General features: G+C 43.1%; 1 protein-coding gene across 1 annotated transcript in view; it reads left to right on the forward strand.

Moving 5' to 3' along the window:
* The window catches only part of ZBBX (zinc finger B-box domain containing), a 42,424-nt gene that overhangs the window by 14,727 nt on the left and 4,221 nt on the right, over nucleotides 1-23,476 (forward strand). Inside the window, exons 6-17 of the mRNA XM_081910922.1 lie at nucleotides 80-195; nucleotides 1,749-1,844; nucleotides 6,559-6,738; nucleotides 8,246-8,426; nucleotides 8,856-8,976; nucleotides 9,808-9,959; nucleotides 11,060-11,163; nucleotides 12,513-12,589; nucleotides 14,557-14,672; nucleotides 15,280-15,530; nucleotides 20,180-20,333; nucleotides 22,651-22,803. Of these exons, the coding sequence (XP_081767048.1) occupies nucleotides 80-195; nucleotides 1,749-1,844; nucleotides 6,559-6,738; nucleotides 8,246-8,426; nucleotides 8,856-8,976; nucleotides 9,808-9,959; nucleotides 11,060-11,163; nucleotides 12,513-12,589; nucleotides 14,557-14,672; nucleotides 15,280-15,530; nucleotides 20,180-20,333; nucleotides 22,651-22,803 (1,701 nt within the window). The remainder of the gene's footprint in view (nucleotides 1-79; nucleotides 196-1,748; nucleotides 1,845-6,558; nucleotides 6,739-8,245; nucleotides 8,427-8,855; nucleotides 8,977-9,807; nucleotides 9,960-11,059; nucleotides 11,164-12,512; nucleotides 12,590-14,556; nucleotides 14,673-15,279; nucleotides 15,531-20,179; nucleotides 20,334-22,650; nucleotides 22,804-23,476) is intronic.

A 23,476-nucleotide genomic window follows, 5' to 3' on the forward strand; every position in this document is an offset into this window, starting at 1 on the left:
GTGCCTCGTTTTAATCCACGCCCTGTACAGTTTATGGCTTAAAGCAACGACAGCAACAATGCTCTACTACATTTTGCAGCTCCAGAGCCAGCTAAGCAGCCACTTGCAAGTAAAGTAGCAAAAGATGCAGCCCCTGAAAAGCCCAAAGTGAAGGGAAAGGCATGTGGGCAGTGTGAGACAAAGACTGCGCTCTTGGTAAGTAGGTGAAAGAAAGGAAGAATAGCCGCACTTGTTAGTTCAGTGCACTCTTGAAATATTTTAAAAATATTTCTCCGTGGTTTTGTTTAATGCCTATGAAGGCTAGTAAGTACCCCTGTATTGGACTTTCTTAAAATATTGTTTTACACTATCTGAAATTGAGCATAAAAATAAATAAATAAATAAACAATTGCCCAGTAGCACCTTATAGACCAACTAAGTTTGTTCTGGTATAAGCTTTCGTGTGCACGCACACTTCTTCAGATCTTTTTTATTTTTATTTCCATTGCGTCAGACCAACACAGTTACTTACCTGAATCTGAAATTGAGGATGTTGGTGATTGAGCAGATTGGCAAATTGGGCCAAAAATATGACACAAGAAACTTTTGCTGAAGTTACTGCTCTGCGTACTATGCTTTGTTTGTAAAATGATTTGCACATTTCATGTTTTTTTTAAAGAATAAAACACTATCACTGTTTGCATTTCAGACTAACCCCTTCATAAAGAGGAGGTTAAAATACCTGTCCTATATTGTTCAGACGATTCAGACATCATTCTACAATCTCTCTCTCTACCCCCTCACCCCAGTAATTCATACTATACTATGTTCATATCTGTTTCCATTCTTGCTTCCTTAATACCATAGTGGGGCCTGCTAATATAATAGATTTTGCATATAGATCCCATACAGTTGCCTTCTTCCTTGCTTCCTTCCATCTTTAATAGATCACATAGTTGTGGAATCTATAGAACAGGGATGCCCAACTCCCAAGTTGGCAGGGCTAAGGGAGCAGTGCTGGCTTTGACTCTCCATCAAGCCCCACCCCCAAGATAGCTTAAAACTTGAACTTTCATTCAGATCCATGAGACTTGGCTTAGTCATGGCTAACCTGCCCCCTCTGATTTCAACGCGGGATCTGACAAAGGCGATTCCACTGGAAGGGGGCTACTAACTAAGAGTGCTACACCATCAAGAAGGGCTCCACAACTGAGTCCTGCAATGCTCAGACAGTAGGGAGAGAGGCACTCCAGAAAGCAAGTCCCAAATTATTCAGGGCTTTCTAAATTATCTGGCTTCCATGCAGCAAAAGACGCAAGAAGTGCATGTGCTATAAAATGCCTAGAAAGGCCCTTAAGATAATGTTTATAATAAATCAACGGAGAAAACGTTTAATCCCAAGTTCGGTCTGTTTAAAATGTAAGCTTCCCCCAGATAGATGCAGACAATAGCACAATAATTTGTTTAGGTGAGATAGAGTTGTACCTAATTGGGGTGACGTTTTAATTAAAGTGACAGCTTGACTGAACACCAGTTGCAAACTTGAAATCCCACTTCACACTTGTCACTTTCTGCCTTCAGTTTTTAGCTTCCCATCGTGAGCTGTGATGAGACAGTGAAAGCTGTGTTATTAACCTTAGGCTACAATCTTATATGCACACTTCCCCGGGACTTAGGTCTCACGGAACTCAGTGGGGCTTTTTTCAGATAGACATGTAGAGAGCTTTGCTGCTAGTTCATGTTTATGCCTTCATTTTCTTTTTTTCAAGGTGTGCTTAGAGTGCGGAGAAGATTACTGTCCTAGCTGCTTTGCGAGAGTACACCAGAAGGGGGCACTTAAGCTCCACAGAACTACTTCTTTGCAGGTATGTTGCTTTCAAAAGTTTTTATGTTACGATTGTACAATAATCCCCTCGAAGGAGGCACACATCTCATCACCATTATTATTATCACAATTCTAGGAGCTCCTTTAATTGTCCCATGTAGAAATCCTTTTGTTGGGATCCTTTTCTGCATTTATTTTTTTCTGCTTTTTTATTCATTCATTCATTCAATTTATTTATTTATGCTTGTAATTCCAGGAGCATCTTTAGTTGTCGTACCTTTTTGCTGTGCTGAGGTCATTTTTTCTGCATTTATTCTTAGACAAATTGGTTATATAGAAACAACTGTTTATATAGAAACAATTACAAACCAACTGAAAACTCAGAAGACAAGACTGGAAATGTGTGACCATAATTAGGTTTTTAAAGAAGGTGATTGACACTTGTCAGGTGATTGTCGAACTGGCTGTAACCGCAAATCAGCAGGCCTTCAGAGAAGCTCTCTGACGACTAGCTGAATCTCAGAGGGAGGCCCTTTGAGTCTTTGTAGAGAGGTGAATGCTCCTAAAACAGAAGCATTTTCCTCTCTGCAGAGAAAGCAGTATGTGTGCGAAATGTTGAGGAAGCGCATGTGAATGCACAGTATGCTGGGGTGCAACAGTGGGAAAGGGATTTGCGTCCAGACCCTACTTTTGGGGTTCCTGGAGGTATCTGACTGGCAGCTATGAGGAGGAATATGCTGCACTGGATGGGCCTTGGGTCTGATCCAGGGGGGCTCTTGTTTCATACTTGATTGCCACAGTGTCTCATGCCATTGTTCCACCAAGCATGACTCAAAGCCATCCAGGAATGTGGCGTAACAACGCTTATGATGCGCTGTTGAGTGAAACTGTATACATCACAATACGGTCATCAGCTGTAGCAGAGACTGTCTCTGAAAGGTGGAGTTGAGAGCTTGTCGTCTGAACCTTAGCAAATAGTATAGGAAATTGGCTTGTCATCCAGTGGAGAAGAGGGACCTGAAATAAGGCTCCATAATAGAGGTTAACCTGCCGTAAGTTATCCCCCAGTGACCAGAGGCATAGCGTTTGAAGATTTAGTGCATTCAGCACTACAAAATGCAATCGGTTTCCAAATACATGGCATTGCCACAGTTCTGGTGCAGAAATTCTGGGGCATGTAATTGTATAAAGGGGGAAAGAATTGGCAACATTAAAGGGTCGGAAAAGAAGAAAAGGGAGAAGTTAATGTCCTCAAAGTTGTATACAGGGAGGGGACAGGGCCTCTGAAAGGGAAAATGAAAAATGGGGAGGTGGCTGGAGAGAGTATAAGCTTTGTCCTTTGCGGGGAAATAAAGGAGAATTAATAACATTTTTCCCATCAACTTTTCTCTTGCCATATGTAGCCTTGCTTTGTGATCTGATTGGAGACTTTAGGATGCAGTTCCTCGCCCTTCCATGAAATATTTGTAACTGATTTTTCCTCCTTTGCCTTATTTTAGAGTGAAGTTTGCTACGCTTTAATGCAGTCTGATGTTTCTTTTTAAAATAATAATAGTGATAACAATTATAATAACAACAATTATCTGAATGAGCATGAGGGACACTTGCATGGCCTTGAAGTGACACTTGTAGTTTACTTGCCTTTCTGTTATTTATTGCCAAAAACAAATTCTCAAAGCATTTGCTACTCTGCTACTCCCAAAGAATAGCTAAGGGTGCCTCCGTGCATGTAGAAAAGAATGAGGACAGATGTATAAGAGAGAGAGAATCTAAAAGTCAGCAGAGTAGAGAAAGTCAGATGCTGAACATAACAGGCAACGCAAAGCAAAGCAATTAGACTGCCTCTTGGTAACATAAAAGAGTATTCACTAATTCCTACAGAAGAGAGAAAGAATTTACACTGTGTGTTACTGGGGCTGTTGATTCTGTTGGAGCATCTGCTTGGAGTACTGCTCTCCAAAGCTTGGAAGAGGAATGATTAGTGGCTCCAGTGCATCATCTGCCACATGGAAATGCAATACAACACCCTGTTAACCTGTAGAATTGACTTGGATATTCTCCAGTTGGGTTTTTTTTAAATAGCTGCAAACCACTTTTGTGGATAGATTCACACGCGTACATGAAACAACAGCTTCGTTGAATATTTGCCTTTTTTATCCTGTTTGTTTCATTGGACTGAATCACACGTGATTTTTCTGATTGTACAGTCTCCTGGTAGGGGAGTTGGTATATGTGCCATGGGCTTGTATGAATCCTCCTTACCTTATCCCAGGGGTCAGCAAACTTTTTCAGCACGGGGCCGGTCCACTGTTCCTCGGACCTTGTGGGGGGCCGGACTATATTTTGAAAAAAATATATGAACGAATTCCTATGCCCCACAAATAACCCAGAGATGCATTTTAAATAAAAGGACACATTCTACTCATGTAAAAACATGCTGATTCCTGGACCGTCTGCGGGCCGGATTTAGAAGGTGATTATAATAATAATAATAATTTATTATTTACATCCCACCCATCTGACTGGGTTTCCCCAGCCACTCTGGGCGGCTTCCAACAAAATATTAAAATACAATAGTCTGTCAAACATTAAAAGCTTCCCTAAAGAGGGTGCCCTCAGATGTCTTCTAAAAGTCTGGTAGTTGTTTTTCTCTTTGACATCTGGTGGGAGGGCATTCCACAGGGCGGGTGCCACTACTGAGAAGGCCCTCTTGCCTGCTTCTGGTTCCCACTTCTAGGCCATGAGTGGGCAGGATCCGGCCCAGGGCCTTAATTTGTCTACCCATTCCTTAAACACTCCCAAGAGTCAGTTAAAAAAGAAAAGGAAAGATCAGTCAAGCTGAACTTTGTCATTACATTCGCACTGGCCATCTATGACTTGGGTTTGTCCTCCAAACTAGGACCAGGAATCACACATGGAAGCTGGTTTCTAGTCCTGTTTGGGAGAGAGCAAGTGCAAAGATAGTTTGCCAGTTCAGTTGCAACAGAATCAGGAAGTAGCAAATGTGAGTCTGAGCGCATGAAGGGAGGAAGGAGTACATAAAATGCTATGTTCTCAGTCTTCCAAACCATTGTTTGGAGAACTGGACATGATATATGCGAACCAGCTGGTGCATTCTCTGACTGCTGTTTCAATACTATTTTCTGCCATTACAGTGGTGCCCCGCAAGACGAACGCCTCGCAAGACGAAAAACCCGCTAGACGAAAGGGTTTTCCGTTTTGGAGGCACTTGGCAAAACGAATTTCCCTATGGGCTTGCTTCGCAAGAAGAAAGCCCATAGGGAAATCTCCGGGGACCTCTTTTAAATGCTAGCGGTGGGGAGCAAAGCCTTTCCCTCCCCTCCGGCCTTCAGAAGAGGTCCAGGAAGGCCGGCAGGGGCCGAAAGGCTTTGCTCCCCATCGCCAGCATTTTAAAAGCAGTCCGGGATAGCAGGGAAGCGCTTCCCGCTATCCCGGATGGCTTTTGAAGGCAGGCGGGGGGGAGCAAAGACTTTTGCCCCCCGCCCGCCTTCAGAAGAGGTCCTGGACCTCTTCTGAAGGCGGGCGGGGCCAAAAGTCTTTGCTCCCCCCCGCCTGCCTTCAAAAGCCGTCCGGAGGCTTTTAAATCGCCCTGGGACGGTCCCGGGGCGATTTAAAAGCCCCGGGAAGGCAGGCAGGGGGGACAAAGACTTTTGCCCCCCGCCCGCCTTCGGAAGAGGTCCTGGACCTCTTCTGAAGGCTGGCGGGGGGCAAAAGTCTTTGCTCCCCCCCGCCTGCCTTCAAAAGCCGTCTGGAGGCTTTTAAATCGCCCCGGGACAGTCCCGGGGCGATTTAAAAGCCCCCGGGAAGGCAGGCAGGGGGGACAAAGACTTTTGCCCCCCGCCCGCCTTCGGAAGAGATCCTGGACCTCTTCTGAAGGCTGGCGGGGGGCAAAAGTCTTTGCTCCCCCCTCCCTGCCTTCCCGGGAGAGTGGAGAAATGCAGCGCTGCGTTTCTCCGCTCTCCCGGGAAGGCAGGCGGGGGGGAAGCAAAGACTTTCGCCCCCGCCGGCCTTCAGAAGAGGTCGGGGGACAGACTGTCCCCGGACCTGGTCTGAAGGCGGTTTCCATAGAAACACATTAATTGATTTTTAATGCATTCCTATGGGAAACCGTGCTTCGCAAGACGAAAAGCTCGCAAGACGAAAAGACTTGCGGAACGAATTAATTTCGTCTTGCGAGGCACCACTGTACATGCTTCTGCTGGTAATTTCTGCTTCTACCCAAACTATTGCTAAATGATAAATCCCTAGTCTTACTATTTCTATCTTGCTTTTCGTCAAGTGATAGCTTAGATTATGTTCCAAAACATTTCATCAATGTGTGGACAGTTGCCTCTTCGATTGTCTACTTCTGATCCTTCTCCACTCGGCTCACTCTTGAAACAATGGGTGAAATTCCTGGGAACAGGGTTTTTTTCTGGAAATCCAGAATAGAAGCCTCCAAGTGCAAGAGAAATGCCTAGTTGACTACATCTATTTACAGGAGTTGGGGAACCTTTGGCAGTCTAGATGTTGCTGAGCTGATGCTCCTTTCAGCCCTAGCAGACATGGCCAATGATCTGGGATGATGGGAGTTTGGGTACATTTAGAGGGTCAAATATTTCACACACCTGATCTACTATTTTGTGTACTTCAATAGAAGATCCAGGCAGCATACCTATAGTCTCCTCTTGTTGGTTATGCAAAATATCTCTTTTTGTTTTGAATTCAACATATGACTTACTTTTTTTCTGTAGGCAAAAGCACGTATACCAGTAAGGAAATTGGAGGCTGCTCAGCAGTTCCTGAAAACAATAAATCCTGAGGAACCTAATGGCTGCATAAATAGTGGACTGAAGAAGGAAGTTAATGATATATTAGTGAATACTTCAGACATTCCTTCACCTTTACCAAAAATGCCAGCCTACAATATTGAGGTAATTCAGGAAATTTACCATCTGAAGTGTTGTGTGTTTTAAATTCTACGGAAATTTCTCTTTCAGAATCACAGCAAACAGCTGGCCTTTTAATTGTTATGGTATGGATGCCAGCCAGTCAAAGGAACCATTTATTGAGGGTGTGGTTAATTTTCTAGGCATTTTCAGTTCCAGGAATTGATTCTGGAAATCTTAGGATTCTCTCCTTGGGGGAGAATCAGGGGAGGATTTTTGACCTCTTGAATTGGTCCATTAGTTAGAATGTTATTTTTTGAAGGGGTGTGGCTATATACTTATATTTCACTTGACGGTTCTAGAAGCTATTGTACACTATTCTTCGCTGAGAGCAAGAGTTACTAGAACTTTTTTTCTAGGGGAGGAGCCACCATCCCTGCTTTCCGAGAATGGCTGTACCTTCAGAGCTGAGAGTTTATGCTTGGGTCAGGATCTGGTCCTCCCCACTCCCTAACCAGCACTTTGATTTCTCTCTATCTCTTTTCAGGAGTCTTTCTGTTTTTCATCTTGCTGAGTCCTGTCCCTTTTAACTAGATGCGGGGACTGAGATTTTGTTACAAGTCAAGGGAACCCCAAAACACTCTGGTTGATTCTTTGCCTTATATTGCACGTCACACCTCCTGGGGCAGTGTTCTGTGTTTTTTTGGCTGCTAATTCTTACCATAGTTTTCCTTAAAATTAAGGGGGTAGATGGGTGGGAATATTTTGTAGCTGCCAGTCGGTCTGGATGGCAGGGGGCAGCTCTTCCACCAGAAAAAATCTAGTGACTAGGAGGTACCATTCCCAATATTGCACAGTGCCATCCAGAAGCAACAGAAGTTAACCCAGTAAGAAAAGTCCATTTCCCCTCTGTTTCCAAGCATTTCACTGGATTTGAGTATGCATAACTGTACTGGATTGCGGTCTTGAATTGCATTAGTGATAACTTGGTCCATTTTGAACCTTACATACCAGGCTTACTCCACGCTAAAGGTAAAGGTAAAGGGACCCCTGACCATTAGGTCCAGTCGTGACCGACTCTGGGGTTGCGGCGCTCATCTCGCTTTATTGGCTGAGGGAGCCGGCGTACAGCTTCTGGGTCATGTGGCCAGCATGACCAAGCTGCTTCTGGCGAACCAGAGCAGCACACAGAAACACCATTTACCTTCCCACCGGAGCGGTACCTATTTATCTACTTGCACTTTGACGTTCTTTTGAACTAATAGGTTGGCAGGAGCAGGGACCGAGCAACAGGAGCTCACCCTGTCACAGGGATTCAAACCGCTGACCTTCTGATCGGCAAGTCCTAGGCTCTGTGGTTTAACCCACAGCGTCACCTGTGTCCCTTACTCCACGTTACTCTATTCTAAATACCTGATTTCCTTAAATTCAGGAAGCTTTATATATTCCAAGCGTTTGGTATCAAACAGGTTTGTGACTGACTGACATACTGGGATGTATCGGAAATGGGTGAATTTTGGTTAACCCAGATTAATTCCCAAAATCAATTCAGGAAGCGTCTACAGAACCTTCTGCGGAGGATAGGCCTGAGAGCCAGAGTGGTGGGTCTCTACTGCATGGTGTGTTTGACGAAGAAGAATCTGCAAAGTCTTTTCAGGAAGCTCTGAATCAGTGGAGAAGTAGAAATCACTCTCCGAAATTTAAGGAGGAACGCTCCTGTCAGGTTGGACCAGGTAAGGATTAATAATTGCTACAACATATTTGGAAAAGAAAGCTGATCTAGCTTACATTCTAAGTATTCCACATGACACAAGGATAGGTCAGTATTTGACTTGTGAATGATGAAAGCAATTGTCCAAAAGGTGGGGAAATATTTAAATAAATTCTTGGACATGAACTCATATAAGGGACACCTCACTGCCCTGATTACTTGTGGGGCTTAGCCTACACATTTGGCTTGCAATTTTCATGCATTGTGCAAGGGCTGCACTAATACAAGTTGCATTTTATGCTATTAAATATTATCAATTCTGAATTATTTTCTTAGTATTGTTAATCCCATTGGTTCTGCCAGAGCTGTAGAGCTACTGTTGGCAAATTAATGTGAGTGTTGTCCTAATATGTTTGAATGGTAGCTGATAGTTTTCTCTATATTGTTATAGAAAACACTGGTTCCTGTCAGGTGCAGACAAGCCCTCCAGTTGCGAAGAAAGCTATTGAAATTGAATTCAAGGAAGATGGCTTGAAGTATATGGAAAGATTATTGATTAAGAAGCATAGAAGGTATTCGCTGGATTGCTGCAATACACAAGGGACTTTAATCTAATTGCTTATTCTAAAACAGTGTAATCAAAGTATTCAGGCAGTAATATTGGAAAATACTCCTTCATAGGGAAAGGAGTTGCTGATTTAGAATGGTTATTGGGAATGACTTTATGGATGTCAAGGTAACTTAGGGTATAATGTTACCAATAATTCTGAAAGTGTTGAAAGTGAAAGTGTTGTGAAGGGTTGCAATTTTTTTAATTGAACTTGATTTATCTCAGTAGATGCTGGCTCACTTTGCATGTAGCACTAAGCCAAACCATGGCTTTCTACAAGCAGAAGTGTGTGGTTCCCTCGAGAGGAAATCACATCCCCTTTGCACCTCCTCTGATCCTGCTGCTGCTGCTGCACTACCAGGGCTAAACCATGGTTTGGCTTAGCATGTCATCGAAACCCGGGCAGGTTATTTGTTGCACACCAGACAAATCGGGAGCTGAAACCAAGGTTTGTTCTTGGTTTTCATCTTGTGATTTGTCCAAAGGAGATAAACCATGAAGCCTGGTTTCTGACGACACGCTAAGAACCAAACCATTGTTTAACTCACAGTAGCAGGACCAGAGGAAGAGCAAAACAGCTTTGGTCTCTCTGGGATCCTGCATGTTTGTTCTGCACCATGGTTTGCCTTTGTGTTGTGACTGAGACTCAGCAAAAGACCCAGTCTGGAAGTAGATAACCATTGTGAGAAGTCAGGATCAGTTTTCTCACATTCTCTGTGCATACCAAAAAGAGTAACAGTGTGATAATAGGCTTGCAGTTTTAAAGCATTTTCCTCCTCTTTGTTTTTTATAGAACTCCAGTTGATAAGTTGCCAGATAGTATTATAACAGATGAACTGAAACTTGAAAAGCCGCAGATTAATGAACCTGATGACACTTGGGTTGGAGGAGAGGATGATGATGATGAAGACGACGATGATGATATAGCATTTGCTCGTTTTGAAGGTTTGCTGGGCTTCTCAATCCATTATAGAGTACCTTTATGCTCCCAGTGGCAAGCTACATCAAGAATCTGAATGGCTAATCAGGTTTATGGAATAATTGCAATTGGGACACACTGAATTCCCAAAAAGTGATTTGACAATTTACAAAGTTAAATTAAGATGCAGTTGCACCAACACGCAAATGGTGGTATGGAAAGTTGGGAGTGTGAGGTGAAGCTATTGTGCAGCCATTTCATTCCTTGCCCAGAAAGGATAATATTTGAAATACATTAACCCACTCTCTCCATATGAAAATGGTTGTGTCACCCAGTCCTGAGCGATGCAGGAATTAAGAAGGTTGGGCTTGACAAAAGCCAGTTATTGAAAATGTATTTTTCTTCAGTTTGTGAGATCTTAATACCCTTTCAGTGCTTCCAGTCTGCAAAGTCTGTAGATACAGGGTGCTTTAATGCTTCCTTTTATTTTGTTTGCCAACTCCACACGGCTGATAAAATCTGGTAGGAGACAAGTGAATATGGGTGTCCTTAGAACCAGTGAATTTAGGGGTGCTTAGGTGATTGTTCTTGACTTTTCCCTCAAAAACTTCACGTGTCAATGGTTACATATTACACTGTAATATCAGAAATGAAAGTGGAAATACATTGTCCAGGCAAGTCCTTAAAATTTTCCTTTCTCCAGACAATCCCTTGTTACCAAGCTTATCCAGATTAGTTAACCCATAATGGGGTTTGGGTTTTTTTTTGTCTCTGGCGCCATCCATCGCTCTGCCCACCACACTTACTTTTCTTGTGAAATTATACTGCTGTTGAGCCATCATCCTACCCTTTTGATTCTCCATGTTTCCAGCATTTTTTGCCCATTCACTGAGCTGTTATCACACATTGTTACTACAGATAGGGATGTTCCTGCTTAGCACAAAGCGTACTACCCTAATGGTTTCAATTATTCACACCTAGAACAAGAGGCAAGAGAATACCTTGCCATTAGCGCTTCCTCAACAGACTGGAATGGCTGGCACTGTAATTTCGCAGCTGCGTAAGAACAATTATTTGTACAAATCTAAAATACAAACACTGGCAGAGTTTTAATTTTTAATTCCAGCTAAAGAAATGAAAAAGTACTGGGCAGATGTTTCCAAAGGAGAAGAGCCTGAGGCACTTCTTGCAAACGTTGAGCCCTCTCTGGAAATCAGGGTCCTTGAAGACGTAAGTGTTTTATTGCCTGGCTAGTTCAAGTTCAGTTTCATTTGTTGCACTTAGTAGACTCCACAAAATATACAGTAGCATAAATGTGTACAAATGGGATCGCCCACCACATAAAATTTCCTTTGTCTGCATTCCCGTGACAGTTAACTTGACAGGCTTGTTTTAACAAACCCACGGTTCACCGCAGTAGCAAGAAGTGAGGTGAGAAAAACACAAATAATCTAAGAGCTGAACACTGGTAACATTAACAGCAGTGAAAGCAGCAAATAAATAAATATGGGATCCGTTGCATTACAGGCTTGTCAGGAGGAAGAAATATGGACATGAGTTTGAGAAGTGGTTGCAAAATGCATAATATACAGCATTAATGGCCCATCTTTCTAACAAATATTCAGGGCAGTTAGAGCTGGATTGCATTACAAGCCCAAATGTTTCTGCGTTGTTTATGTGTTAACTTTACGTATCCATTCCTTTAATGAATGCAGCCAGGGCAGCGAAACATTTTCATGGATTCCCTGGCATCATCTGATGGCATAAATTTAGCCAATATTTTTTGCTACATTTTGAGTCAGGACTTACCTTGCACTTATTTTTGGTACCCTGGAATATGCTAAATAATGTGCACCAAGAGTGTGCTCTTTTTAAGTTACAGAGAGTCCCTTGGTTATGTCAGCGAAAAAGCAAACTCAGCCCTTGTGGCTGGGATTAAGAGGATGGGTATATAGGTCCAGGGGACCCCCTGAATTATAGCCTCTGTCATATTAGAAGGAAAGTGCAGAATGAGCTCTATTTATACCCTACCTACTTATGCTGTGAAGGCACAGCTGACTATGCTGGACCAAACAGGTCATTGATTTTTATAACAATTCTTGTGGCTTCTGCTTCGATGAAATGGATTTGCCCAGTCAACAAGCGTAAAATGAATGCACTGTATTAAAACTATTTTCCACACAGGCTTATTATTAAGAGCAATTGTTGAGAGTCATTAGCTCCCAAACAGTGGCTTCTCTCCTTTTTGTTATCTATCCATATTGGGCGGCAAAGTGGGATGGGAATGAAACTTGTCTGGTGCAACAGGAAGCCTTGTTTGTTGGTTTAACAATTTTTATATGCTGCTTGGTGGTAAGAAAAACTGTTTTAAGCGGTCTACAAAAATATAAAATATTAAAATTATCTGTTAAAAACAGGCCCAATCCTCAGACAACCAAGGGTTTGTTGTGTATTGTCTACGGTGCCATGTAATTGTTTAGATTTTAGGTTACAGTATTGCGAACATGACTGGGCTTAGGATGGAGTGAACTGAGATTTTCTTTTGAATGAATGAATGAATAAGTTTTCTTTCTGATAAGGCTTGCAAAGAGGAGCCAGAAGAACCTGCCAATTTTGTGGTGTCAGAAGCTGGATCTGATGATTTGATTGATTACAGGTAACGATTACAGCCTAATTATGGAACATGGTTACACACATTTGTGCTGACACATTTTGATTTGCATCCTGCAGTTGTCCCTGGGAATTTTTTATTCAAACCAGAACCTGAACAGGCATATATTAGAGAAGAAAGTAGTCCATTTCATGCGATATTCCAAGGCAAGGGAGCTCCAAGCATTGAAAAGGGGTAGCAGCATCGCACTGCTGGCCCTGCTTCCAGGTCACCTGATTCCCCAAGCGCCACCCCTGATGTCCACACATTGAGTGTAAACACACAAAAAACAGAAGCCTGTAGGTGTAAACTTCTGGATCCATTGAAAATCTGTTGGCGTATAAGGCTAGTCATGCAGGCTTCCATTTTGCAGGTGCCTATCCATAGAGCCTAGGGCTGGCTGATCAGAAGGTCAGCGGTTCAAATCCCCGTGACGGGATGAGCTCTGTCCCAGCTCCTGCCAACCTAGCAGTTCAAAAGCACGTCAAGTGCAAGTAGATAAATAGGTACCGCTCCAGCGGGAAGGTAAACGGCGTTTCCGTGCGCTGCTCTGGTTTGCCAGAAGCGGCTTAGTCATGCTGGCCACATGACCTGGAAGCTGTCTGTGGACAAACACCGGCTCCCTCGGACTATAGAGCGAGATGAGCACCGCAACCCCAGAGTCGTCCGTGACTGGACCTAACGGTCAGGGGTACCTTTATCTTTACCTATGCATTTTGCAGGTGTCAGAGGTGTGGAAAGGGAAGCCACATTACACCGGAGGCAGGGCCTGGAGTGCAATACTGTTGGCTTTTCAGTGTATAGATGCCCTTTTACCTTAATAATGCATGAAGGAGCTTCCCAACATAGACCTATTACGAGCATAAGAAGAGCCATGCGGGATGAGGCTCAAGGTCCAGCATATATTTCTCAAAGTGGCCAGCCAGATGCCTGTGGAACCCCAAAGGCAGAACATGCACATGACACCACTCTTCCCACTTGTGATTCCCATCAGCTGTCGCACGGAAGCATGCTGCCTTCAACAGTGGAGCTATCTGGCTTCTGATTTTAAGTTGTAAAAGCCCCATTGCCTCATCCCCTTAATGTGAGCAATTTGTGCAGAGGCTTCTGCTATTTCATCTCTTCAGAGTCTGCTTCAACTGAAGGATCTCATCCGCTTCTCAGTCTCCTGAAATTCATATTTTAGAATCTTTAACTTGGCCTCATTTTTTCCCTTTGTTTCCTGAAACATGTAGCACATATTTTTGTACTTAAATTACAGCTTAAAAAAGAAGAAGCAGTGCAATTAATGAAATTTTCTGTGTGGAATGTAAATGCAAAAGTAATTATCCCAGATAAAAATCATAATCACCACACCAAATCAGTATCAAATGGCTTCAGTGTAAAATTATCACATGGTCTGAATGCGGCAGCTGGACTGGTGACTGGGAGTGATTGCTGAGACCATATAACCCCGGTCCTGAAAGACCTACACTGGCTCCCAGTACGTTTCCGAGCACATTTCAAAGTGTCAGTGCTGACCTTTAAAGCGCTAAACAGCCTCAGCCCAATATACCCGAAGGAGCATCTTCACCCCTGTCGTTCAGCCCAGACACTGAAGTCCAGCTCTGAAGGCCTTCTGGTGGTTCCCTCACTGCAAGAAGTGAGGTTACAGGGAAGCAGGCAGAAGGCCTTCTCGGTAGTGGTGCCTGCCCTGTGGAATGCCCTCCCAGCAGATGTCAAGGCAATAAACAACTATTTTACTTTTAAAAGACAACTGAAGGCAGCCCTCTTTAGGGAAGTTTTTAATGTCTAATGTTGTATTGTTTTTAATATTCAGTTGGAAGCCACCCAGAGTGGCTGGGGAAACCCAGCTAGATGGGCGGGGTATAAATAATAAAATATTAATGTTTATCTCCGATAGACCTGTAGGAAGTTTCTTTAATGTGGCAATCTGGTCATGTTCTGTTCCAATTTTTGTCTTGTACCTTAAGTGGTCCCATGTCGGAAAATCAGAAAACTGAACCTGATGTTTCATCACTTTCACCTGCAGCTCAGAAAGAACAATGTGTAAATGTGCTTCATAATAAACAGAAAGAAACACCTCGAGGTGAGCTTATGGCAGTCACTTTTACTGGAAAAAGAGGATTTGCCTTGACATAGTTTTCTCCCCCAGAGTAGGTGGTTTGTGTTTGCACAGATGTCTTAACCCGTGGATAAGTGAAAACCTCTGTGCTTATTCCCAAGGGCACACACCTTCCTAAAAACCAATAATGCGTACCTTTTAACCTCTATACATAACTAACTGTTTCTGTTGACTATGCAGTCAGTCAGGCAGGAGGCCTGAATCTCCCAGCATTCAGAAATGCTGGATGAGCCTTTAACCCTTAAGCATCATTCCTGGAGTATGTACCACCGAGTAAAGATTTGTTTAAGGGAAACAGCTTAAGGTGAAATGTGGCAAGAAGGAAATAATAAAATATAGCTATCTGCCTGCTTTCAAACTTACATAGGCGGTTCTTTTGTGGACTGAACCTATTTTGTTCCTAGCTTCTGTCTGGATGTTCAGCCCCTGAGTGCAGGTCCCTGGTTTTACATGCGAGTTGATGTAACTTGTGTGTTAATGGCCTATTTTAAGGCAATCATTTGAGAAACTACATGCAGGGATTTGAACTGACACGGTTTCTTTCTCTCTCTCTTTTGCTTCAATTCTTCAGCAAGAGCACCTTTTGCAGAGTCAGGAAGAGCAGATGGCGCTTGGGGCTGTTCCGGCGCAGAGGAAACGGTTCCCAGCACCCCTTTTAAAGGAGCTGCAGCAAAAGAGAAACATTCGAAGACAAGGAAGATTAGCACTCGCAAGAAATCGGAGCAGGCTTCTAGACCGCCTAAATCGGCTCCGAGGGAACCTTGCGCAGTGATGTCCGCAGAGTCACACGAAGCGTCGCCTCTCACTGCCAAGTCTTCAGTGGTAATAAATAAATAAATAAAAGGAATTAAACTCCACTTTTGTTTTTTAGGGAGAGGGGGCGGGTGCCATTTCCTCGTTATTTGTTGAACTATTAGTAGAATAACAGCGGGAATAAATTTCTCTTGTATGGCGCATTGCACTTTTTTTCCATTTCATCTTGTGAATGGGGCCATTTTTTTTTTATTCTGAAAAGTGTTCAAACATACCTACACTCAATCCCACAGATAATTCCTTTTCCCATCACCATCCACCACCCCTCCCCCCACCTTTGTGTTAGACTTCCAATCTACTCAATTGCAATTTCTTTCCACTTCTATTACTTTCTTTCACATACCTTTAACCTAATTTCATACTTCTTTTTCTATTACACATTGTTATCCATCTTATTTAGTATTTCAGAATTTGAAACAGAACTTGTTTATTCTAATTGGAGTTCTGATTTTTCGATATGGTTTTGCAAGTATCTTTTAAACACCTCCCAGTCCCTGTCTATCTTCTCTTTCGAGATCCTTCCAATTTCTCCCATTGTTTTGGATATATTGTAATGCTCCAATAATTTGGCAAGCTACTCTATTTTTGTCAGTACAATACCACTTTTCCAATTTTTCACAATCAATATCCTTGCGGCTACTGTTGCGTATAAATATAAGGTCTTGTCTTCTTCCTTTAGGCTTCCTGGTACTATTCCCAATAGAAAACCTTCTGGTGTTTGCCTAAATGAATATCTGAACATTTTTGTGCCAGTTGAACCACTGCATTGCAGAAGGAAAGAAGTTTTCTTATTCCCAAGTCCTCAGACGAAAGGGCTCTGGCTCAGTGAGAGAGCATCTGCTTTGCATGCAGAAGGTTCTGGGTGCAATCCCTGGTATCTCTGGGTAGGGCTGGGAGAGAAATCCTGAAGGGTTTCTGCCAGTCTTAGTATAAACCATGAAGCTTTTTGGGTGACCTTGGACTAGTATTGCCTCTCAGACTAGCCTACCTCATAGGGTTGTTGTGGGGATTAAATAAGAAGAGGGAGAAACAAGTATGCCACCTTGAGCTCCTTGAAGAAGAAAAAAGGTGGGGTATAAATGCAGCAAATAGGGATGCGGGTGGCGCTGTGGGTTAAACCACAGAGCGTAGGACTTGCTGATCAGAAGGTCGGTGGTTTGAATCCCCGCGACAGGGTGAGCTCCCGTTGTTCAGTCCCTGCTGCTGCCAACCTAGCAGTTCAAAAGCACATCAAAGTGCAAGTAGATAAATAGGTGGGAAGGTAAACAGCATTTCCGTGCGCTGCTCTGGTTCGCCAGAAGCGGCTCAGTCATGCTGGCCACATGACCCGGAAGCTGTACGCCGGCTCCATCGGCCAATAAAGCGAGATGAACGCCGCAACCCCAGAGTCGGCTACGACTGGACCTAATGGTCAGGGGTCCCTTTACCTTTACCCAAGCAAGAATATGGAGGTAAAAGCATAGGTTGGCTCCACCTCCTGGTTGACTGCTAGCATTTCCTCCCCCTCCCCCTGTTTCATTTAGGACTCTTTGGTGGCAATACAGTGGTACCTCGCAAGACAAATGCCTCGTAAGAAAAAAAAACTCGCAAGACGAAAGAGTTTTTAATTTTTTGAGTTGCTTTGCAAGACGAATTTCCCTATGGGCTTGCTTTGCAAGACGAAAACGTCTTGCAAGTTTGTTTCCTTTTTCTTAAAACCGTTAATACCCAGGGAATCCGTGCTTCGCAAGACGAAAAATTCGCAAGACAAAAAAACTCGCAGAACGAATTAATTTCGTCTTGCGAGGCACCACTGTATTTCCCATTCATAGAATAATTCCACGAAAGGATCCAACAAATGGAAAATATTCATTTCAATGGATTATCCGGCATCCATGGGTGGTTCCCTGAACAGAATCCAATAGGAAATTGGGGGGGGGGAATCCTACCCACCCTCCAAAAATATCTCAAGGGAGCCCCCCACCCCCATTTTCCTCTGATTCTAGGAACAAAGAGGCCCCGTGTAACTCCTGCTTGGTGGGACATTGGGAATATGATTTTCTCCTCCTCTTCCTTACTATTTTAATCTCCCATACATCCACACAATTGACTTTGGGGAAGGGTCTTGAGAGTGCCTGAAATTGAAGGATTTTCCTTTCTTTTTTAGTTTAGAGGCAATTGTGATTAAGTGGTACATAAATTGTAGAACTAAAGAATACACAGGCGGAGAGCATTGCTTGCGGAGGTTCTGTTCCCGGGCCCCCCATGCACGTGGATGTAGGACGTATCAGTGTGCTCCATCCCCCCCCCCGCCCTGCTCCTGTTTTGCCCCCATTCTGCTTTCTTCTGGGTCCCAAAGGACCAGCACATCGACAATTGTCCTTCAATTGGATGCGCCTAAAACAGTTGCTGCCTGTATAATTTTTTTGTGCCTGCATTTTTTGCTTTCCAGCAAAACTCTATGAACAGAATCAAGCAGGAAATTAGGATTCTGCTAAAGTGGTCATCTTTAAAAAGTTATATAAGTGTAAAACATTTCTGAAGGGTTTGTCCACCCTTTAATCCATTCTGAGTTACAAGCCAATGGTCAGCAGCTCAACAGGGCCACAGTGCAGAGAAAGTGCAGAGAAAGTTTCATTGTCATCATGCTAGGAGGGGATGATAGAATAGTTCTTTATTACATGCTACTACCTTCCTTTGGGGATGCGGGTGGCGCTGTGGTATAAAACCACTGAGCCTCTTGGGCTTGCAGATCAGAAGGTCGGCGGTTCGAATCCCCACGACGGGGTGAGCCCCCGTTGCTCGGTCCCAGCTCCTACCAACCTAGCAGTGCGAAACCACGCCAAAAAAAGAGCGCAAGTAGATAAATAGGTACCGCTCTGGCGGGAAAGTAAACGGTGTTTCCATGCGCTGCAGCGTTTCGGTGTTCGGTTGCGCCAGAAGCGGCTTAGTCATGCTGGCCACATGTTCCAGAAAAATGCAGACAAATGCCGGTTCCCTCGGCCTGTAAAGCGAGATGAGTGCCGCAACCGCAGAGTCATCTGTGACTGGACTTAACTGTCAGGGGTCCTTTATCTTTTACCTTCCATTACTTTTGCTTGATTTGGCTTTCTTAGACTTTGATGCCTTCCTAGAGGGGTTCATGTTGCTCTGTGTTTCAAACAGCATCTAGGAACAATATTGGCCAAATTGTTTATAAACATCTGCCCTCCTCCCCCGCAGAAAGCAGAAGCCACATCAGTAGGTCAGATTTTCCACTGCCTAAGTCATTGAAAGTGATTTATTATTTAAGGAGTAAGCAAGGACAAGGACTAGATCTGTTCATTAAAAATTAGGGGGGGGGGATATTCCAGTGTGGTCGATTTAGGGGATATGTTTCTAAAATGAGCTGTGGTTTTTTGGGGTGGTTTTCTCTCTCGAGTTGTTAAAGTGTGTTTTTGCTGATATAAGTTGAAGATTGATTAAAGGGCAATTATTTATTTGATAAGATGTTTGTTTTCCCTAAATACAGCATATAGTTTTTTATGGAATTGCATTTTGTGTATGCACTGTTGATTTGGATCTTGATTTTTGCTGTTATGTTGACAACCACAATTTTATTTTTAAAAATATACAAAAAGTGAAGAGAAATAAGAAGCAGTGGCTTGGAATTTGCTCTCATTCATTAGCTCTGGAGGGGCCAGGAATACTATTAGGGACTCAAATTGGAGGAAAACAGATCAGTAGCTTGCTGGACTCTAGCCTTGGCAGGAATTTCAGAATATTCTTAAAGCAGAAATTTGGGAAACTTTGACCCTGCATTCCCATCAACCCCAGCCAGCATGACCAATGGTATGGGATGCTATGAGTTGTAGTTGCAACAAAATCTGGAGGCCCACAGACTCTAAAGTCTCGGTGACACAATATATAAGGATTTTTTGTGCTTGCCTTGTAAGATGTACATTTAATGTATTTAATGCAACCACAGCAATGCAGTTTTTGTGACCTTTTAAAAGTTTGAGTTTCATTTTTATGCATAATTTCAACCCTGTGTAACTAAGCGAATTTCAACATTGCCAAAATTCCTAGCTTTTTGAAGAAAGACAAGATAATACATGTGGATAACTTTAGCTTTTTAATATCCGTATGATATTTAAATAATAGTTTTAAGGGTAAAGCTGTACACCATATAGGGCTTCTACACTGGCCATGGTGTATTAAACCAATGTTAAGGATTGGCTGCAAACCAGGTTGTCAAACTGATTGAATTGCATTTTCCAACCAGGATTAAAGCGGCCATTGTAAGTATACTTTGTTGGGAGCAAGTCCCACTGAACTCAGAGGCCTTCCAAGCAGATAAACATAGGATTACATTGTCACTGTTCCATCTGTGTCAAGCAAACCGTGGTTAAGGCAGCTTTTCAGCCTCTCCCAATTGCTCTTGCTTGCAAATTGACAGTCAGGCCACGTTGGTGTTTTCATGTACAGCCCCACTTAGACACAAGTTAATTTAGCTGAGAAAGGTACACCTGGGTTAGTACCAACACAGCGCACCATGGTTAGTACTAACCTGGTTTAACCATTCTTTCTTCACCAGGACGTAGAAGATTTCAGATTTTAAAAATGCAGTGTTGCTAGGAAAGCTTATGTCAAGTGGCTTCAAAACAGCGTTGTCTTCCCAATCTTCTTTCTCTCCCCAGTTGTTACAGGAAATAGCCCAGAAGGAGAAACCTAGCTGTGCCCCATATCGAGGGCTTGAGGAATTCTTTACAAGCTGTGAGCAAGTTATGATGGAATCGTTTCCTTCGCCCCGTGCAGGCAGGCAATCGCCAAGCCGTGGCATTTCATTTTCAGGTAGTAATGCAGAATCAAACACCTGTTTCCATGCGTGTTGCTTACTGAGCACATTGGCTTTAGGGCATGGTAGCCTCAGTTGCATATTTAAGTACACACAGCATCCTTATCTGGATATGCCAGGTCTAGGACATCATGTATAAGTGCATTTGGCATAAGCTGGTGTAACTGCCATACTGAGAAGGCGCAAGGAAAAGATTGTAGCAGCAAAACCAACGAGACAAAAGCTTGTCATTCTTTCATGCTTTAAGTTGTAAAGCCGTGTTTATCAGACTTGTAGTGGGAAATGCAATTATGTAAGTCACCTGGAAATGTCTTGATTTTCCTCTCTGAAGCAAAGCTTTGATGAGGCCTGTTTTCCCTTAATAACTGTGCATTAAGCTCTTTGGGAAATTATTAAGGAGCCATTAGCAGTCATAAATCAGTTGCTTGAGTACACAAGCTAATTGTTAAATGAAAATTAACAAGCGACTTACTTTTACTCTCCTTAGAATGTGTTTGTGTTTTGCTCTCGTACTCTTTTGAAGTGAAAGTTAGGATCCAGCCTTCCCAGATCACTCTGGCTTGCAGCCTTGGAGGGATCATGTACTGAAGAGTTCAGCTATGGCCAGGGACAATTCCCACCAACTGTGCCTGCCACTATGCGCTTTTTTTTCATAGGTTTCAGCTGGAGACACTGTTTGATGGCAGGACAATGTTATACCCAGTGCCCCAGAGTTTCCATTCTAATCCTCCGGGCACAATTCAAAACGCTCATCTTGTTCTGTGAAACTGCTAATGACCATGCCCTATTGTACCTTAAAATGTTTTTGCTTAGGCAAACCTGTCTAGATGTGGAGAAATTATATGTGTTTTATTTCTTTTTAGCTACTGTTTATTCTAATCATCTTTCAAATATTTTTAAATACCTAATTTTAACTTTTTGTATTGATCATTTCAGTGTTTCATCTTATATTTTTGAAAACTGCTTAGTGATTTTTATTTTTTACAACCAGGTAACATATAAATTTTATTAAGCAAATAAAATATCTGAAAGACCTTCATCCAATCAAATGTTTTTAAGTTCTCTGATCACCTGCCTTTTAACAGACTAATCTTAATTAACAAATAATTAAATGTGAATATTTGCAAAATCTCAGTATAGGTGCTTGTTGACATGTTTAAGAAACAGATAATTTAATAAACTATAAGACCATATGCAGCAGTAAAGGCCCCCTCCTCATTCTTTATTACTTAAAACAGGAGAGCCTCTAAAAATTAACAGTTTGTGGAATGAAAGTCACCCTTGTTCATTGACGCTGGTGCCATCAATTACCGTATTTTTTTATCTATAAGACTCACTTTTTTCTTCCTAAAAAGTAAGGGGAAATGTGTGTGCGTCTTATGGAGCGAATGCAGGCTGTGCAGCTATCCCAGAAGCCAGAACAGCAAGAGGGATTGCTGCTTCCACTGTGCAGCGATCCCTCTTGCTGTTCTGGCTTCTGAAATTCAGAATTTTTTTTTCTTGTTTTCCTCCTCCAAAAACTAGGTGCGTCTTGTGGTCCGGTGCATTTTATAGAGCAAAAAATAGGGTAATCAGCTAACAATCTAGTGGACTGATGGTGGCGATTAAACCATTCGAAGCTTGCATTTTTTCCCCTCTTCCCCACCCCTCATTCCATCTGTTGTCTTTGTGCTGTGTAAGTCCCATTTACTGGAATTAGACCTCAAAGAGCAGCTTGGCACACAGAATTGTAGAAGGTGAAGCCTTAGCTGTGCATGGAAGCAAATAGTTGGGGAAACTTCATCTGTTTCATTTCTGTGTGCCAGTTTATTGTTAAAGGCACGGGGCCAGGGAAGGAAGAGGCAGAACTCCTGTAAAGTATGACCTGCAAGTCCTGGGAATGGAGTGAGGACCCAGTGCATGTAAATCTGTGTGGATGCCAGGGGCGTATGAAGTGGGGGGCGGAGGGGGCGGGCCGCCCCCGGTGCCACTCTGGGGGGGGGGGGTTGACAAGATGGCCCCTGCCTCCCCCCAGCTGTTGAGCAACCAAAGGCATGCACAATCAGTATGGGCACAGCTCGCGCAGTGTCCGTACGGGCTGCAGCTCTCTCGCACCGTCCGTACGGGCGTCTGTACGGGTTGCCTCTTGCATGGCGACTGTATGGGATGCCGCACATGCGCCACCGGGCGGTTCGTCCCACCCCAGGTGCCTGAGAGGGTTCCTCCGCCGCTGGTGGATGCGTTTAAAAGCAGGTGTAATCTGTCCAACCAAATAATGCTTTAAGAAGAAAATTCTGATTATGGGAATTAAACATCTACCTTTTTCAACTCCAGGGTCTCAGCAGTGGATGAGGCAGTTCAGCTTAAGTGAATGTGCTGATGAGTCTGTAGTGCAAGATGTCTTGGAAAGAGAGCTTGGCAGACCATCAAGTAGACTGGGAAGGCAAAGCCCAGGTCCAAGAGCTTATTGGTCGAAGTTGTCCATCGGTAAGAGCCCTACTTAAAACGCATGCTTGCACTGTGAAACCAGGACGAAGTACATCCACTGTTGCTATTCCTGATTTTCCCGGGTTCCAGAATGTGCAGAGCGCCTCCATGAGGACTAGGGGCTCCTTACTTCAGAAATTCACCTTCCAGCTCACAGAACAAGAACTGAAGGGAGTAGGAGGAGAGCTCTGTTTGTGTGTGTGTGTGTGTAACTATAATGATGAATTGGGGGTGGGGGAGGCTTAAGTGCTTGAATATATAACTCCTGAGTTAAGTATCTAGCTTTTCTTGGACAAAGAAAGGGGATTTTGATATATTTTTCAATTACGAAAAATCAAATATGGGTTGCAAGAGTTCAAGTATTGATAATGTCATATTTACTAATAGTAAACTCCTTCCCCAAGTGTGGAGCATGAATTTGGTATTAGTGGGTCAAAAACAGTACCATCTACACATGCGAGGATGGGGGGTGGGGAACCACAAAGTCTGCAGATACGCAAAAAACAATACTACTTTGATTGAAAACTCCTATTTTAACATATCACAGAACAACATACTTTTAATTTTCTTCCTCCCCCTGTTACTTCATGACTGTATGTGCAAGCATGATGAGTTTTCATGCTTTCATTTTTTGGGGTTTCATGTTAAAAAAAGTTGGATATAATTGGGCCTT

Source organism: Podarcis melisellensis, assembly GCF_964234715.1.
Source record: "Podarcis melisellensis genome assembly, chromosome: 5".
Lineage (NCBI taxonomy): Eukaryota > Metazoa > Chordata > Lepidosauria > Squamata > Lacertidae > Podarcis > Podarcis melisellensis.